The 18,679-nt window shown below is 51.2% G+C and overlaps 1 protein-coding gene across 1 annotated transcript; it reads right to left on the bottom strand.

Annotated features, from left to right (window-relative positions):
- Window positions 1-5,130: 5,130 nt before the first annotated feature.
- Window positions 5,131-17,622, bottom strand: TCTE1 (t-complex-associated-testis-expressed 1). The gene is made up of 6 exons (XM_049830880.1): window positions 17,353-17,622; window positions 17,014-17,243; window positions 11,827-12,090; window positions 9,316-9,884; window positions 7,777-8,226; window positions 5,131-5,840 (listed from the first exon to the last, which is right to left on the bottom strand). Exons 3-6 carry the CDS (start codon window positions 12,005-12,007, stop codon window positions 5,664-5,666), a joined length of 1,377 nt encoding a protein of 458 aa, XP_049686837.1. The 5' UTR covers window positions 12,008-12,090; window positions 17,014-17,243; window positions 17,353-17,622; the 3' UTR covers window positions 5,131-5,663.
- Window positions 17,623-18,679: the final 1,057 nt, after the last annotated feature.

The following is an 18,679-nucleotide window of genomic DNA, read 5'->3' as shown; positions in this document are numbered from 1 at the left end:
AGATGTCACCTCTTGCTCAGACCAGCCAGAAGCTGGTGGGCTCTGTTTGTGTTGTACCTGCCCTCCCAGGGAGAACCTGTCCCCAGGGGCTGAGCAGAGGGGAATGAAAGTAATGGCACATCTGATGAAGCAGCATGTACAGCACCGTTCAGCCGGCTGGGGAAAAAGCGGTGACAACTAGACCCCAAAATAACAGGATTTCACTTTGGAAATGCCAACGGCTTTTTCAAGCTGAAATGAGACTAAAAGGCCTTAACAGTTGTGAGCAGTATTTCAGGTTGCTGTTCCTTGCTAAAGAAATCTAATTTTTGATGATGAGGTGGTTTTAAACACTCCACTTCAGCCAGCTCTGTTAGAATTGTGCAGTACTGGTGAAGAGAAATGCTCAAGGAAGATTGGGATGGAGGCCCTGTGGCTTTGTGGTGGGGTAGTCTGATCAGGAATGGAGTCTGGAGTTTAAAGTCTTCCTCTGCCCCTGGAGGTATCTGTGCCTGGCAGGGTGGGCTTCTGCATACTTGTGTGCACAGCCGGGACCTGCAGCCCTACAGAGGGTTGGTGGGTTTGTGGCTTTGGTCTAGCATCACCCATCTGTCCTTGTGGCTAGGGCTTTGCAGGGTGAAAGAGCATTGCTTGTTCCTCGTGAGAGGAAACTCCTGACATGGTTTTTGTGAGGAGATGGTGTGAAGTGTCACATTTGGTGCAGTGAGTGGCAGGGAGCAGGGGTAAAAGCATGGAGCAAGCTGTGTTTGAGAACAAGCTAATCCCTTGCTGGCTGCCTGAAACAGGAGAGCTGGTGGATCTGCTCCCTGGCCAACACTCTCCAGCTCTTCTCACACTCCACAAACCTGATGTGCAAACTGTCATTCCTCTAGCTTTAGCAGTGTTTCCTTTAGCAGCTAGCTAAAGCACACCCCTCCCCTGAACTCCTCCCAGGCCGTGCATTCACATCATTTTAGTCCTCTCCCTGCTAGGTGCCGTGGGCCAGCTGTGAAAGGCCAGCAGATGCACGATGACCTCAGGCGTGCTGGTGGCCAGACCACACCATAACCTGCTGGTTTGCCTGTGCACAGTCTTCCGACAATGCTCCCTGCCCTGGTGTGCCTTGTGCTTGCTTGACGGAGAGACCACAGCCTGCAGAGCATTGCAGCACATCCTGGCCTCTCTTTTGCATCACTTTCTGCTTTCCCAGAGAATTTCACAGCACTTCTCTGAGCCTTTGTAGACAGGGTAAGTTAACAGACCAAAGTTAGAAAACAGAAGGCCTTGACGTTTTGGTGGTCCTGATTTCCAGAGCCCTGGTGCTGTCATGGCAGTGCGGGACCAGGGGACAGCATTATGGTGAAAGCAGCATGTCTGCTGGGCTAGTCTCCGAACACGGGCTCTGTGCTTCTCCACTGGGACTGAGGGCAGCTTTGCTGTGGGCTGAACAAGGCGCAGCTGATGGAGGAGCTAGCTAAGGAGGGCAGAAGTCGCATGTGAATGCTCAGCAAGACGTGGAGAGGAGGGGCTGTATGAGAACAGCTGTAAAAAGCATTACAGATGTGGTGGTTTTTATGGGAGACACAAGGCAAGACAGGGCAGGAGGCTGCTGTGCTGGAGCAGCAGTGCTGGGAGGCAGGGAGGCTGTGGGGGAAACAGAGGCAGCAGAACACTTGGTGGAGAAGTCCGGGAACAAAGTGGGCTTTCAAAGCAGGCTGTGCATGCTCTGGCAGAGGAGGCAAGCAGGAGGTATTTCCAAGCTGAGGTGCCCAGGCCAAGCCTCGCTGCATTGTCAGAGCAGCAATGTTGCCTCCAAGCCCAGCACTGACAGCTTGAGCACGTGTCACCAAACCGCAACGGCTAATGCAGCCAGCCACAAGGTGTAAATGTCACTAATGAATAAATTGCCTTGTGCCTTGGAGAGGCTAATCCATCACGGTGGGGGACAGGGATCTGACAGGCTTGGCTATTTCAGGCATAGCCTGTAGGGAGGTGGAAAGCTTCATTTCCGACCCATCCCCTCCACCTAGGGAAGCTGATGCAGGGCTTGGCTCAGTGCCGCTCCCTAGCTTCCCAGCCACGTGAGCTCAGGCTTCATCCCTCTTCACTGTGATCGAAGGAAGAAGCAGGAGAGGGTCTAGGTTAGCCAAAAGTGCCCTGTCAGCAGGGTGGTGCGTGGGCCCTGGCCAGGGCTAGCTGGTGAGGGAGTTTGGAGGCAGGCTACTGCACACAGGGCATGGGTGGTGTAGGTGCTGACAGGATAAAGCGGTGGGTCCCCAGCGATCAGGAGAGCTTGCGTTCAGTTGTCTGGGGTGCAGGGCTTTGGCCTGCACTGTGCATGTTTCGGGCCAGTAGTGCTTGGTGCCATGTTTTACAAACATGCCATTTACTCCCCAATTCAGTTTCACAGTTTGCCCCTGTAAGAGGCAACCCGGAAATGCTCCTTGTGCTTGTGTCCCAGCACAAGCCCTCACCCAGTCTGGAGATGGCTCTACTATGCTGTCCTGGGGCCAGTGCACAGCCCCCCTCCATTTTCCCCTCTGCTGTTGAACCTCAGCCACCAGCACCTTAGCTGCCTGAACAGAGGGCCAGCAGGTACCCAGCAGGCAGGGACAGAAGCTCAGCGTGGACAAATCCAGCTCTGTGGGAGCAAAGGGAGGCTGAACGCAGCAACCATCTCCATGCACAGCTTCTGCCCATCCCCACGGCAGCCTGCTCCTCCACCCCCAGCTGATGCTCGAAATCAACCTGCTGTCCTGTTTGCGGCATATGCCAGCATGACACCTTGCAAATCGATGCCTGGGTCGCTGTGAGCAGAAGTCGCCAGGCTTGGGAAGCTGGCCGCTGGCTCCTGCTGCCATGCGCGCTGTGCTCAGAGCAGCAGAAGCAGGGCTTGCCATCTGCTGCAGGAGGGAGCCAGCCGCCAGCCGGCTCTGGCCCGATGGGGCACCCGCTGGCATAGTCCAAGTGCAAGTGCTTGTGTCATTCCTCCTCCTTTACTTCCCAGCCACTCCCCGCTTTCCCCCATCTCTCTGGCACAGACCCATGGGTGGGGGGATGCTCCCAGCTTGGCTAGGGTCCCTTTGCTGCTGAGTGCCGCTTACACTGCACCGGTGGATGGCCACAGGAGGGAAGACCAGTTCCCAGGCAAGGCGCTGGAGGTCATTCTCTCCTCCAGACGGATGCCCACAGCTGACGCCCCTCCTCAAAGCCCTGCAATACTCCTTGGGGATGGATCTCATGGGAAAGCTAAGGGGTCTGTACTGACCCTGCGCTGGGATGTGCCCTTCCCAGCACAGTGACCTGCTAGTTATCACTCTGCAAGGCAGTCCCACACCACAGTAATGGGACCTGAAGCTGACAAGTGACCTACCAACGACAGGCGTGTTCACACTCAGACTATCTGCTGTTGCTGTCAGGGCTTTCATTTTGACTATGCATATGGCTTTTGAAGTGGTTTCAACCCTTGAAAACTGGCAGATGGTGGACTGTTGGTCTTGGGTGTGGGCAAATGGTGCAGGCTGCTTCATTTGTGTTTTGCTCTTTGGCCAAGAGATTTATGGGAAGGAAGGCAAAGGGTTGTCCAGGCAGCAGCTACCTGTCCGGGCATTCCTGCATGTAGCAGCCCAGGAATGGGCTTGGAGGGTGCTCAGATGGTGTCAACAGTCTCAGCCATTTGCAGGAAGAGGAGCCATGAGTATCCTGGAAAGCAAGTCAACAGTTGTTCTGGTGACAATAAGTTTTCTCAAGCCCTTTTCTTCCCATCCCTGTTCCTCACTGGCTGTGGTGGCCAATTCCTCCTCATGTGTCTGCTAGCATGTCTGAGGGATCTCATTGCTGCCCTCCCAGCACGAGCTTTCATTGCACAACTGGCTGACCAGATGCAGCCCTATACTTGGAGCTACAGGCAGGCTTGCCCTAGGACCAGGCCACCCCCATTAAGCCCCCACCCCACCCTCGCTGCTGGAGCTGTTCCTTCATCAGCCTGATGCTGATCTGGGTCTTTTCTGCTGTTTCTGAACATGAGTTCTCATCTCATTCAGGTGTGTCATTCAGTGGAAATATTTTGTAAATGCAAATAAAAAGAAATAAATCTACTCAATACCTCGGTCTCGAGGATGGAAAACAAGTAGTGGGAGATGCCCGAGTGGGGAGGTTTCACAGCTGCTGCTGCTGGTTAGGATTTCTTGCAGATGTAGCCCCTGGAGCATCTGTGAATAGTTGGGAAGGGAGCTGCACAGACCTGTGAGGGCTTGGAGCTGAGCCCTGTCGGCACCCCTCGCATGGCCACCGCCACTGGGGATAGCCTTGCACTCCATCCTTTCTGATCTATAAGGGCGTGATATGGCACAGGTAAAGGTCCTGTCGGCTGGGGGCTGGCAGCTGGCGGCACTGTGGGCGTCTGTATCCATCAGGCAGAACAAGGCAGAAGCGGGTATGTGGTGAACAAATTCTTTTGTGAACACGGGGAAACAGTTTTTACTTTTCAACTCTGTCAATATGATCTAGCTCTGTCTGTCTCTATATATGTACAAACAGTATATCACAATGTTGCCTTTTTTGTTGGAAATATAAAAGTACAAAGATTGTAAACCAAATCAGTGTAATAAAAGTTTCAGATGATTCACTGAGGTGGCTGCCAGTGGTGGGTCTGTGAGTGCTGGTGCTGGACAGGGCTGGGAGACATGTGAAGCCCCTGTGTTGCTCAGAGGGCAGGAGGGGATGGAGGTCAGCCTGCTTGCTTAATTCCCTGCTGACCTCTCTGGAGTGGGGTGGTCGAAGGACCGAGGCAGTCAGATAAGTAAGTGCCTTTTCCTGTCCTCAGGTGGCCACAGCCCATGGGGCGGAAGGAAGCTGCTCCGTTTTCCTCCAAGGCCCAGGAAGCTGCTCCGTTTTCAACCCTGGGGGCTGTGTGGGCCGGCAGTCTTGCAGGGACCCCTCTAGCTTGAAGTTACACAAAACACAGATTTTTTTGACAGGTTTGCACATAAGAGCACTACTAGTTAAGGTAAACATCTGGTTGTAAAGAATTCACCTGTTTGCAAAGCAGGCTAGCACTGATCAAAGACATAGCAACCCAAAGCAGGAAACCGCAGTGGAGAGACCTATCATTTATTGAATTTATTTTGTTTTACTTTTCACCACCCATATCTGAGACTCCAGACGGATTTTGCTATAAAAACAAATAAATCCTTGAGCAGAGCAGTAGCCAGAAAAAGTTGCAGAGGAACTAGAAACAGCGTTCCCTCTATCCACCTCACATCCTCCTCAGCAAAAAGCCTAAAAAAGCTGCCTGCCCTGAAGGTTAGGTCTGGACTGGACTAGACCATTTAGATGGTGGAGTCTTCACCTTAGCTGCTTTACAGGTGGACCAACATCCAGTTGCCTGAACTAAGCTTGCTGCCGGAACACGCAAGAAACACCACAGGAGGTGGGATTTAGTCTCGAGTGTAGTGGGAGAGAGGGCTTAAGAGGTAGATTGCTTCTGTGATGCCACTACAGTCCCATGAGGTCTAATATCTGTCTCATATTAAGTCACAGGTTGGATGATGGGGATCTGGGAAAGGCTGTGGTGGCAGTCACAAGTTGAGTGTTTCTCAGAAAGACTAACAAAACCAAGCCTCTGAAGTAAAGTATCTCCAACACTGCACCTGCAAAGCTTATTGCTCTCTGGAGCATTTTTTTCAGATGGGTTTGGCAGGGGGGTGCTGCAGAGACCCCAGCCTCACCGCTTCCCGGTTGGCCCACACAATTTGGTGAATGAGGTACTCGGTCTCCTGGCCCACCTCTGCCAGGTGGAGGTTGAACTCGGTCAAAGCCTTGTTATCTGCCAGCCCTTCAAGCAGCTGCTTCCCACCATCCTGCAAATGGGTGAGAAGGAGGAGTTAAAGGAGGAGATCCGAAAGTGAAGTGTATTGCTCCCTTTGCTCCTCCCCAAGGCAACTTCTCCTGCACTTCCCTGCTGCCATTGATGGGGAGCCCGTCAGATGGTGCCAAAAGTGACAAAGGCCTTTGCACAAGCCTGAAATGTTGCTCACAGAAGTACGGGGAAGGAGTGTAACCTTATGCAGCACTCAGTGATATGACACATGCTAATGACTCCCTCTGGGTACTGTGTCAGGAGTCCTCAAGCTCAGGCTGGTTAATAGCATGGCTGGCAATGATAATCTGTGAGAAGTGTCTGCTCTCCCCTGTCCCCTGGTCCCCAGCTCACTGCTGAATGGGGACAAATGGCAGTGTGACCAGGTGTGCTGCTCCTCATCTTGGCAGTGGCAAGAGCCCCAGTACTAGCAGTCCTGCCTGGATGCCATTTCCCAGGCTTTCCTGAGTGGAAGAGCTCACGCAACTGAAGTCCAGTCTGCACAGGACAGAAAATGCCATGTAGATAGCCTCAGTGAGGCAACTTGCTTAGGGGCATTTCCTTCCCTTACCTGAAACATTGTTTAGGGATGCAACAATTTGACTTTACCCCACACACAGCTATTCTCTTTCAGGTACCAAATACACCTCCTGCCCCCATCTCCTCCATCCAGGCGGTCCCCTCAACCCAGCACCCTTCCTCTTAGTCCTTTTGCCAAAAAGGACAGAGTTAAAAGGACCTGGAAGGGGTCCCTTTTTAATGGGGTATGGAGGTCAGAATTTGATGCATCTCTAGCAAAGACAGACCCCTATTTCCCCAAAGATAATACCACCAGTCCACTTGCTGGGCTGCTGTGGAGCTTCACAAATGGGTACCAGGAGAGCTCATCAGAAGAGAGTTGCTAAGCATAGAGGTTATTATTTACTAAGCAAAAATCCTTCTATCCTCTCCAACCTTTGTCCCCTTGTATCATTAAACTCAAATGTTTTTTCCATGTCTAGGGTCATAAAAGTCAGAACTCACAAAAGGTTTTTCTGCCATCAAATCCTTTAAAAACCGTTGTCAAACACATTGATGCCAATATTCCGCCAGCAGGGACAGCTGGTCTCACGCTCTCTTTATTGTGACAGTAAGAAAAATTGAGGCAACGCGGAAAGTTTAAAAGCCAGCATGATTACATTTGGCTGTCTAGTTTCAGATTTCTAAAGCACTTTTTAATCAGCGGAAGAGAAGCGATCTGGTTTGTGGGCATGTTGCATACTGCAGCTCTTAGGGATGTAGTAAGATCTGTGGATGCTCATCTGTCTAGAAAATGTAAGCCTGTGATTTAGGAGCCACTTATAAGCATCCAGATGAGACACTTTTGACCTACCACACCACTCCAGAGCTGCAGGGTGAGTTAAACAAGTTCAAGAACCAAGCCAATTTTCTAACAGTCTCCTCTGAGCATGTGACGGACAGGAGAGATTCTGGGAAGGGTGACACTATCTGTGTGCTGCTGAGTGACAGATGGCACAGCAGCTCTGAAGCACAGAGGAGATGCATAAGGCCCATGTCTCATGCTGCCTATCATTATTATCTACTCCCACGTGTGTGAAGTGGCTGGGATTTTTCCCAGACATACTCCCCGGTTTTCAGTTTCCTGGGGGGAAACCCCCTCTCTGCCCAAAAGCCCAAAGCCTGGAAGCTGGATTCAGCCCTGCAAACAGAGCTAGATGTAATGAGTGAGACAAATGCGTGTGCCTGCACAGATGTCCTTCTCCTTCCTGCTGTCTGCTAGAGTCTCTTCTCTGCTCCCAACTGATTGTTATCGCAGCAAGATTGCAAAGTGAGGGATGCATTCCCCTCTGTGGCTTTGAGGCAGGGCAGGCTCAGCATCTGCTTTGCAAGGCCACCACGCAGGCTCACAAACTGCAGGGAGAAGGGGTTTCTCTTACCAGCCCCAGGTGGTTGCATGAGAAGTTGATGTTCATCAGGGAGGTGTTCTGAGCCAAGACCTGGGAGAAAAGCATAGCAGTTGGCTCTGACAGGTTATTACTTCCCAGATGGATGGACTTCAGGGTGGTGTTGGTTAGCAGGGCACGGCCGATTGCTTCCCCGCCTTTGTCCTCCACGCAGTTGAGGCGCAGGTTGAGGGAGGTCAGAGTGGAGTTCTCAGCAAGGGCTCGAGCAAGAGCCTGAGCCCCCAAGTGATGGATCTGGTTGTTACACAGATCAAGGGTTTGTAATCTGCTGTGGTTGATCAACTTGCCAACAGCTTGTGCCCCCTTGTCCCTGATGAGGTTGTGGGACAAGTTCAGCTCCACCAAGCAGGGGTGATCCAGCAAGTTACGGACCAGCAGCCTGGTCTTGTCATCATCCACTTTGCTTCGCGTCAGCTTGAAAACCTGTGGAGATAAAGGACAGGGACACTAAAACAGCCAGCACTTCGGATTGAGCTTTGTGCAAGACCTCAAGGGAGTTAAGCCTACGGTCCACTGGACAGCATTCATCTCCCTTCACTTCAGACACCTATAGCCAGTAGGATCAAATAATTACTTTTATAGTGGGCAGATACTTCCAGCAGGTAGGACATGCCACTGATGTGCCTGTTCTAGGGAGAAATGGTTCATCTCCTGGAAATGACTGTTCCTCTCTTCTGACTCTGTGGGATCTTGACACCGGGGGCTAAATTAAAATGAGATAAAGCTGCCCAAATGTCTGCAGAGAGTAACAGCAGAACTCAGCCCAGATCACAGTCGAACACTGTCTGAATGAGCATGTGCACTGGTAGTAATCACAGTGCTCTCTGTGAAGGGCACTGTCCTGCGTGGCCAGGGCACCTTAATAGCTACAGGAGAGGTAATTTCTCTTCTGGAAGCTAAGCAGACAAATATTTCCCAAAGCACACCAATCTGTGGTGAGACTGTTCAGCCAGCTTGCTCTGGCTGCACTCAGGATAGCAAAGCCCACTGGTGTTTGGGGTGGGGCTCAGTATCTGCACTGCCATTGCCACAGAACTAAAGATGGTGTTAGTTCCCAGAAGGAGAACACCTCATCACTCTAAGGCAAATGTGAGTATTTCCCCATGCTCTTCTTGGGAGTGTCTGCTCCTCTGGGGCCCGTTGACATGTATTTACTGAGCATAACTACCAAAAATTCCTTATGAAAAACTCTGGGCTTCTTGTTGCCTCCATCCCAGAACTATGTGAGGAGTTAAAACAGGGGTGTTGCTTTCTCTTGCACTACAGGGAACTTGTTTTGTGGGAGCAAGTATTTTTCTCACCCCACCTCTGACAACCTGTTCTAACAAGGACATATGCAGAACAAGATACTCAGAACTACTGAGCAAGCAAGTTAACATCTCTGCACTCTGCCAGACTGCAATTTGTGAAAGGAAGGGAGCTGCCAGCAAGCAAAACTGGTCCCTGGGTTTCCATCCCCAGGCAATTTACAGATCTAACTGAGGAAGGAAGGTTCAGTTTGGGATATGTTACTTTCAAGTTGTGGCACATCTTCACAGCAACAGCCAGGTTGCAGCAGTCCTGGTGGGTGAAGTTAAAGAGGTTCCACTCGAAGTTCATGCCGCAGTCCTTCACGCCATAAGTGAGATGAAGCTCTTCAAGGTGAGGGAGAGCAGTAATGAGGACTCCCAGGTCATAGTGATGTATGGAGACCTCACCGAATCCAAAATCACTCCCTGTATTGGAGAGGTCATCCCTCTCCTCCTTTTGATCCATCTGCACTGGTGGCAGGAACTGATCAACCTCTAGTTTCCGCACATAGTCTTTGCAGAGTGGGATGAGCTCTAGGACCTGGTTGGGGTCTGTGGTGTTAGGGATGAAACATTTCAGGATGTTCTCCAGGTGACGTTCGAAGAACATCTGTTTCCAGCTGTCTCCATAGTTGGAGATGTCACATGCTTGCCAGCGCTCAGTGCAGCACCTCTTCCAGTAGTCCTCATCACTTATTAGGTTGGCAGTCACAGCGAGTGGAAGGCCAGTGGAGAGCCTCTCCAGCACCTTCCTTTGGTGCTCAGGCAGAAGGCGGTCCAAAATAGGGTTCTCTAGAGGGGATAAAGAGAAGGAGAGCTTGGTGTGGGCTGTAGGAACCATGGCTGGCACTATGGTTCTGCCCGGGCCCCAGGTTGCGTGCCCGTGCCCTCCCCTCTGCTGATCCTGGCTCTCTTCTCAGTTGCCAGCAGCTGGTGCAGGGAGCTAAGCTGGCAGAAAATGTGTAGGATTCATCTCCTACATTTCTGTGCAGGATTTCTAACTTTTACAATAAAACATCAGCATAATTGGGCTTACTCCCATAATATTTGGGAACTGCATCAGAAACTTAGCTCCCAGTTTAAATTTAGTTTGAATGCAGTTTATATTCAGAGCAGGACTTCTGCTCCCAAGAGAGCTAATTCAGCCTTGCAGCAATGGGAAAGCTTGGCTTGTCATTTGCTAAACTTTCTCTGTTTGGCTTCTAAGCATATTGAAAGACAATATTTGAGAACAACTGTCTGTGTGCTTTTCATGCAAGTCCTCGTGCCTTTTTATCTTAACTCGGGTGTCTGTCTTACCCCAAATTGATTGCTTTTCCTTTCCACTGAGACATACTCTTAGCCTTTAGGTCCACCATGTTTAAATAAAAGTTGTCTTTTCCCAGGAGCTTTCTCCCCTCACCCTCTTTCCTGGATGTTCACCCTAAGTTGCAGCTGGCTTCTGTCTGGTGGGGGTTCTTTGTAGTAAGAAATGCCAGAGAAAAGCCGTGCATACTCCTACCATGAATGCTTGGTGACATGTGCACAGTAGTGTCGAGTAACAGAAATCATCAATGGAGAGGCCTATCTGTGCACAGGAAATCAGATTTTGAGACACAAAGTGGGGTTAGCTTTATATTTGCTGTCTGTGGCATTTCCTTCCTAAGGACACCCAGAGTTCTACCACAGCCTCTTCCTGGAGTCGGTTCTCCAAGTGTCCTACAGCTGGCACTGCAGTGACCTCTACAAAGTCCCACAACAACAAGCAGAGGTGGGACACATATGAGCAGAACTGGGCTAGCTTCACTTGGGCTCACTCAGGCCACAGCAGTGGGCAAGACACAGCCGCACAGCTCAGGTAATGGCATGAGGGTCCCCAAGACACTGAGCACACTGCTTTTATGTGCACACAATGTAGGTCCAATCTATTTGGCATTGGACTGACTGACCAGGCTCATGGGACTGCAAGGGTGTCCCTGCTCAGATCCCCAAGTACCATCAGCTCCTGGCATAAGGTAGCACTGAGCTCCTCTGTACTGTCTTATGGTCCCAATGTGGACATAGCCTTAGACCTATCTTTGGTCTTTGCTACCACTTCACTGAGTCAGCCAAAAAGACAGGTAGCCCCTTCCTTTCTCCCTCCTAGTCAGTTCCCAGATGAGACATGCTTTCTCTGTTTTGCTATGTTTCATCAGTCCACCTGCTTCAAAAGCACATTGCCTGCCTGAGGGTATAACTTGTCACATCACCACCAAAAGCCATGGAGAAGACCTGAGGCTGTGAGTACAATATGCATTCTGAGATGCTAGCTCCTCTGAGCAGGGAGCAATTCCCCATGTCTTTGTACAGCACTCAGCACAATGGGGCTCCATCCTTGAGTCAAACTGTAATGTGTGCATGAATCCAGAGAAGGAAACAGCAACTCCACAGTCCTGGCCATGGTTGAGGCAAGTGAGTCCAGCAGAGCATAGAAAGAAGAAGAAAGGATAGGACAAGGTTAGGGCAGAGTCACATCCTGGATAGCAGCCCAGAGGACTACAGCCATCCCTGGAGTGTACAAGTACATACTTAGCAACTAAACAGTTTGTTTAACTAGATGCCTGAGGGGATATTTCTCCCCATCTGTTCCTTTGGCAGGGCTGGGTACCACGGTCTGCCTTTCAGATGCATCTGCCTGCCTTGTTGACCCTCTGCTCCCCAGGACTGATGCTCTGTCTCCATGTGTGTGGCCCAGGGGAAACGCATTCATGCTTACTTTCAAAATTGTGAACGATGTGCTGGAGGCAGAGCTCAGTGAGGTGGGGGACAGTGGCGAGTGACCACTCGGGATCCTCAGTGACACGGTATGTATAGTATGAGACAGCTGTCAGGCTGGCCTGGGATGGATACAGCGAGGGAACGGCTGTGCTCCTGTCACCAGCAGCTGGCTGCTGCATCCTGCTCAGGACCTACTTCTCCTTCAGGAGTAGCAACAGGAAAATTGCTTGAGAGTCACCACCGCATTTTCTAGCTGGGCTGCCTGCAAAAGAAAAAAGCAACTTTAGAAAGAGGCCAGTGATAAGCATGGTCTGCTCACACTGCTCTCCTGCAAAGCACTTGGCCTCTGCCCTTTGCCAGCTTCCTCTGCTTGGACTGTAAACACTGCAGCAAAACAACTATTATTCAGCCTTATCTTTATACACTGCCCTGTACAAGTAGATCTCTAGGTACCAGGTGTAATAAGCAGATAATAACATGGTGTTAATTCAGAGTGCTGTTGAAGAGGATGGATAGGAACTGATTGTTTACTCTCTTTTCCAATAAAAGAAATAGGTGAAGCTGGCAGGACCTGGGTTTAAAGCAGAGGAAAACAATGGTTCTTCAAACAGTGTGCAGTTGAACTGGGGAATTCCTTGCCACAGGATATTTGTGGATACTTAGAGTCTATGCAGTTTCCAGGACAAGCCCATGGAAAAGAAACCCCTTGAGAAAGATTCAATGCACAGAAACCCCACTTGGGTCAGTGTGAGTTGAACACAGCTGGAGACGAGGAAAGTGCTGGATGAAAGAAGCACATTAACTTGCATTGTTTTTCTACTCTTCTTCAGGCATTTGGGATACTGGGCCAGACTATCCCCTGGTTTGATTCAGTGTGCCTGTTCTTCGGACTCTGTAAAGACAGATGCTTTACAGATGAATATGCTATAAGTGTATTAATTTTTTTTTCCTACTTTTCCCAATTACTCTCCAGCTGAACTCCTTCCAAATATCCATTAACAGACGAGATGGGTCAGACCTGTTCTGACCACACTGACCCTAAGCAGATATGAGCTACAAGAACCAGCCTAGAGCAGAAGGCAGGATGCCCAGTCCTATTAGCTCTGCGGAGCTTTCCCAGACCAAAGTTTCCCATTTGGTGTTTCCTACCCCAACCTCAGGACCAGTGCTTTCAGTCATCAGGTTCCCACATGTATGGCTATTGCCTGGAAGTCCTAATGGTTCCCTTACCAGCTCTACTCGTCTGAAAGAGGCAGAGGAGACACTAGGAAGGAGTCTTCCCCTTGAGTTCTGGGTTCAACAAGAGCGCCCAGGCTTGGTGAGTGTCTCCCAGGGCATACAGACCCATGCTCATCCTTACTGGGGCTACCTGGACATAAGAGGGCTGCAGCGCATGGCTGGGAGGTTAGAAACTATGGGACACCTGAAAGAAGCATGTGGCAGATGGACAGATGGCAATGTCAGAGGTGAGGTCAGCTTCCTGCAAGACCAAGAGAAGGTAACTGCCATGTAGTATCTTGTGCCACAACATCTCTCAGCTGAACAGCGCTTTGATCCCAAAGAGCTCCTCCTTTGTGAAGGGTGAGAGCCAGACTGTGCTCCCCAGATGAAATGCCTCAGGTCCTTCCCCTGCACAACGCAGCTCCCTTCTCTGCCCTCCCAGTTCGTGCTGCCTCAGCCAGCACAGGCCCTGCTCTCCCTGAAAGCTTTGTAGCTGGCTTTGCTAGTGTTTCTTCCTCTGCTCCTTTCCCCTCCAAAAACCTTCTGAGTAAGGGCCTGCAAAGGAACTGGGAAAAGGGGGAAGAGAGGCGATCTGTGAAATGCCGAGAACTAAAGGAGAGGAGCAAAACGATTCATGCTGTACTGTAGCAAATATGTCAGCAAAGGCTTCTTCAAATGCACTTGGAGCAGGTCTGAGAAGAGAGTAATTGTTTCAGAATGAGAGTCAGGAAAGGGTGGAGATGGCAGTGGCAAGGGCATCTTCTGGCACAAAGCAGGAGGCTGAAGGGCACCAAGGGCAGGGAAGCTGTATCTCCTGGGAGGCACTGGTGTAGAGGTGACAAAGGCAAAGGCTGTAGAAAAAGGGAGTCTGGTCTGAAGGGTGGGTGTGGAAGGAGAAGGAAAGGGTGTTAGGCAGATGTGAGGACTGGGAGTCCTTTCTCTGCGAGGCTCCTTGGCCCCAAAGGAAGGTGCTGTGATGGCAGGCCACCGTTGAGGGGAAAGAGAAGAGGCCTGATTCTCCACAGCACACTGACCCAGCTGAAACGCAGTTCTTGTGCTTGATGGCCTTCAGCAGAAGGGCAAAGCACAGTCAGATGACAGTGAGGTGGCATTAGTAGAGGAGAAGTGACTGGGAAAAATGTTTTTTCTTTGCTCACTCCTTTGTCCTATTCAAAAAGCATCTGTGTCACTCTGTCCCCCAGGCCAGTCACAGCTAATTGGAGCTTCTGATGGCTTTCCTGACCTTCTGGAAGCAATTGTTAAAGGCCAGCTGTTGAGGAAAGCCAGTGCAGCATTGGTGGCCTAGGATTATTTCATGGCTCCATTCCAGCAGATGATCTAATTGCCAGTTTACCGATGGCAGATCCATGATTTTTAGAGGGTATGTAACCCATGACACATGCAGGACTGCCAAAGGGGCTCCCGGAGACAGAGTGGGAGACACAGCTGCCCTCAGAGCTGAAACCCAGCTCTAGAAACAGTGCAGCCCCTCCATATACGGGATGAAGCTCACTGAGCAAAGCTTGCCTGCAGCGGGAAGTCAGCCAGTGTGTGCTACCTAGCTGTGGGCCAGCCCCAATGTAGGGTGGCCCCAAAAGAGAGGCAGACACCTCGGGTTGTCTGTGTCTGGGCTGCTGAGGAGCTTTCCCTTGACCTGAGCTCCACAAGTCAGCTCAGCTGACTCTGCCATCCCCACTCGGCATTCAGTGTGAAGCCAGCAAGAGCGAGGCCAAAGTGTCTGAATCAACCCCATGCCTACGGTGCCCGGGAAGGCTGAGTCTGATGCTGAGTCACCACTTGTGCTGCATCCGTTGCCACCACCCCCAGCATGGTAAGAACACCCCACCGGCTGTGCTTACTGCCAGGAGATGGGCTTCTTTCACCACTGCATCCATCCCCTTTAGCTTGGCTGCAGCAGTCTCACCCAGCCAGAGCTAATGAGCCAAGCTAGTTTCCATAGCCACGTTTGCTAAGCATGTATTTAAACACTGGAGAAGTGTTGTAATTCACTATCAATAAGCCAAGTCAACAGCGTTAATGCACACTCCTTCCCACCCATTCTACATACACATCAGTTACCTATGCTGAAAAGGCTGTTTTAAATGATATACAACAAATGGGGTCATGTAGTAAAATCCCAGTTTATGTCATTTAACACCCAGATTAGGCTGAAATGTAAATGATACTAAAACTTCTAAAAAAAAAGAAATCACACTTCCCTTCTCAGAAAGAAGCTGACAGAAATCCACTCACACAGCCAATTTATACTGCTACGTAGCATGCCTAACAAACCTTGTTCAGTTGAACCTGTTTTGATCTGGAAATAAAAGTTTTCTGCTCTTTTGATTCACACCAAAGCTCAGAGAAACCAAAAAAGAAGAGTTGCACGGAAACCGGTGACCTTTGGCTGATGCCTCCTACCAGCAGTATGGTGATTCAAGAAATGGAACAGCTGTAGACACTGCATGTACTGGAGAGTTTGTAAGTGCAGGAGAAATTCTTTCTGAGGATGGTTATGCCCCAGCCAAGATCACATTCACACTGAAGCTCAGTCTACCCACAAATCAAGGAAGCTCTCACATGACTGCAGCAGCACCTTGAAAATGCCAGCTGTTCTGCAGCTGGCCTGGCCTTTCTGCTGTTACCTCTACTCCAGGCAGGCTAGCAGGGACATTGGCAAGCGATCCTGAGTGCTGGGGCTAACACCACTGATGCTGCCACTGCATGGACATGCCGCGCTCCCTTGCACTTTGAAAGGCTGATGCTAACCATGCATTAGGACAGCATATTGCAGGTTCTTCAAGGGGCTGTTGGCAATGCGCTTTAAGTATGTTAAAAAAAAAAAAGTGCGTGCTGAATGAGGAATCTGTTTAGCTTCAGATATAATGGAATTTGTCTGTAATGGAAGATTGGGCAGAATGAGGCCAGCCGGCCATTTGGGAATACGGTTAATGTCATCACTGTAATCCAGGCAGTGCAAAGGGCCAGCACGGGGGTCCCAGCTATCTGTCGGCATGCCCAGGTAAGGGTCCCTGCCCAAAGGAGGTGTCAGAAACACGAAATCACTTTAGGACCTGAGCATTGCCCACTGCAGCCCTGGCCAGCCACTCCTGGCAGCTGGCTCTGTCCTGTCAGCCCCTGGAGACTCAGAGAGGAGTCTCTCGCCCCCGGGAGTCAAGGAAAACATTTGGCTGCTGCTGAACGCCCCCCTGCTCTGCCAGGCCCATCAGTCCCGCTCCCTGAAACGCTCCCTCCTCCCAGCGAAGCTCCTCTCCAGAGTCCCCGAGAGGGAAGAAAACTCATTAGCCCGGCCGCTTGATTAAGACCTGCAAACTGCCGGGGGGGGGGGGGGGGGAATGGGGGTGTCCACCGCGGCGACGCGAGGTCACCGGGAGAGGGATGCCGGCAGCCCCCGGCAATACCGCGGACGCTGCCCGGGCGTGAAACGCGCGGCGCCCCTCCTCGCCCTTCGGCCCTGGGGGTTTCCTTTGCCGGCTCTGCCGGCTGTCCCTGCCCATGGCTGCGAGGGAAGGGGGTACGAACACAGCCCGGTCGCCTCCCCCCGGCCCGGCCGGCCTTTACCCGCCGCCGCCGCCGCCGCCGCCGCCGCCGCCGCCGCCGCCGGCGGTCGCTGGGGACGCGGCCGTTGCCGGGGCGGGGGCGCTGGGCGGTGGAGGGGCTTCTGCGGGGGCAGACCCGGGTGTGGGGAGCCACCCCCGGGCCGGGCACGCGTGGCAGCCCGAGGACAGGGGGTGTGTGGGCTCGTGGGGGAGCTGGTCCCACGTTGCGCGGGGGGGTCGCAGGGGGGGTCCGGTCCGAGCCGGGACTGGTGAGCAGAGCCCGCGCAGGGTGCGGCGCTTCCGCACGCTCCGCCTGCTGCCAGTGGCTGCGCGGGGCGGCAAGAAACAGCAGGGAGGCGGAGGGATGGGATTTGGGATGGTGCTGCCTAGTCACCCAGGCCCACCGAAGCTGCTGAAAGCCAGTGCTGGTGGCCCGCGACGCTGGGCCTTGGTGGGAGCCCTCTTTTCCAGCGTGGAAGGCATGTGCAAGCTGACCAAATGTCTCTCACGCCTGGCGCTGGCCTACATTGCTGCTCCAGGGGCGTTGGTGGCGGTGTTTGCTGAGGTCCCATACACTCCTGCAGTGGCAGCTGCTGTGGCATCTCGGCAGCGTGGAAAGAACCGGGCAAATGCTCTGTGAATGATTAGGTGGCAGTATTCAAATGGTGAATGCTTTGCTGTGCTCAATATACTTGTTTTGTTGCACATTTGTATTGTAAAGCTCACCAGTATTTGCAGCTTACTTGCTAAAGATATGCTGTTGGTGCCTGAAACTGGCTTGCTTCAAGGCCTCACATTTTGGGGCTGTTACCCCTGAATGACAGATTGCAGGCAGGTCTGAGGGGGAGGAGAACAAATCTGAGAACTCCACGGACAGCAAGAAGATCTTGGTCCATCTGCTGCGTGCCCATCTCTCTTCTTTGGCCTGCTCCTTTTTTCATTCTGCTAGTGAGCACCCTCTTGTAGAGCAGGGGAAAGACCTGAATCCTCGGCAAGGCAGTGACTGCATGCATAATGCTGTGGAATATAGAGAGTAAACAAAGGGATGAAAACATGCTCTCCTTTCCCATTTCTCAGATCTAAGCATTTCAGTATTTGCCAGTAGATTTTCAGAGTGAAATGTGGCTTTTTTTCGCTCCTTCAAAATGCTGATGTGCTCAGTAGCAGGTACATGATGAGCGTAGCCAGCATGTGCCCTGTGGAAGCATACATAAAACTGGTGCCAGGTCTCATGATAGTCTTGCAAGTCCCATAATAGCTGGCATTTTTGGGAAGCTGCGCTGACTCTCATATAAAATATACCTCCTGGTCATGAAGAAGATGTTACAAATGTGATCCAAGATTACCTGAAAGGCTCAGCAACAAAACAATAAATGCAAAGAGGCATAGATGAAAAAAAAGGATCAAGATTTTGAGGCTTCTTTCATGAGTTTCAAAGATGGGGAGTTAGACTTTGGCAGCAATGTACTCCTTTTCCAGGTGTGGCCTGATTTTGTCACTCAACTCCAGAGAAGACAGCGACACCGCCTGTGAGTCAAGCTGGTGTTTAACACAGTGGGGGTGTCAGAAGCCTTGCAAAGCCCTTCACAAACTCTGGCCCCATATTAACCATGTTACTCCTGGGAACATATCTTCAGGGCTTTTGAGATCTTGAAAGGCAGAAATGAGAGCAATATAAAACTAGAAATATTTTCTCTTGCATTGATTTCTATGCATGTATTCAGCTTGACCTCTGCATTCCAAAGGAGATAGCCAAACCAGATCCACAGAAACAGCCCCCCCGAATTGCCTCCACAGTTGTGCTCAATTTCTGAGCTGAGCCTTTAACAAGCCACCAGCACTGAAGTCTTTAGCCCACCTCATGTCTAATATAATACAAATGGCATGTTTTGAAGACTTCACAGTCCAATGGAGTCCAGCTGTGCCTGCCCAGAGTCATTGGTTCCCAGAGACAATATTGCCCAAGCATGGCAGTCAGTTGAACTGGATGCAATCAGATGTTGAATCACATGCTGAAAACAAGTAGTGCTAGCCAAAAAATAGCTGTGTTGTTAACTTTATTCTACCTTA

This window comes from Accipiter gentilis, chromosome 28 (genome assembly GCF_929443795.1).
Source record: "Accipiter gentilis chromosome 28, bAccGen1.1, whole genome shotgun sequence".
In the NCBI taxonomy this organism is placed as follows: domain Eukaryota; kingdom Metazoa; phylum Chordata; class Aves; order Accipitriformes; family Accipitridae; genus Astur; species Astur gentilis.
The sequence above is the reverse complement of the archived record's forward strand: the minus strand, read 5'-3'. Positions and strand labels throughout refer to the sequence as shown.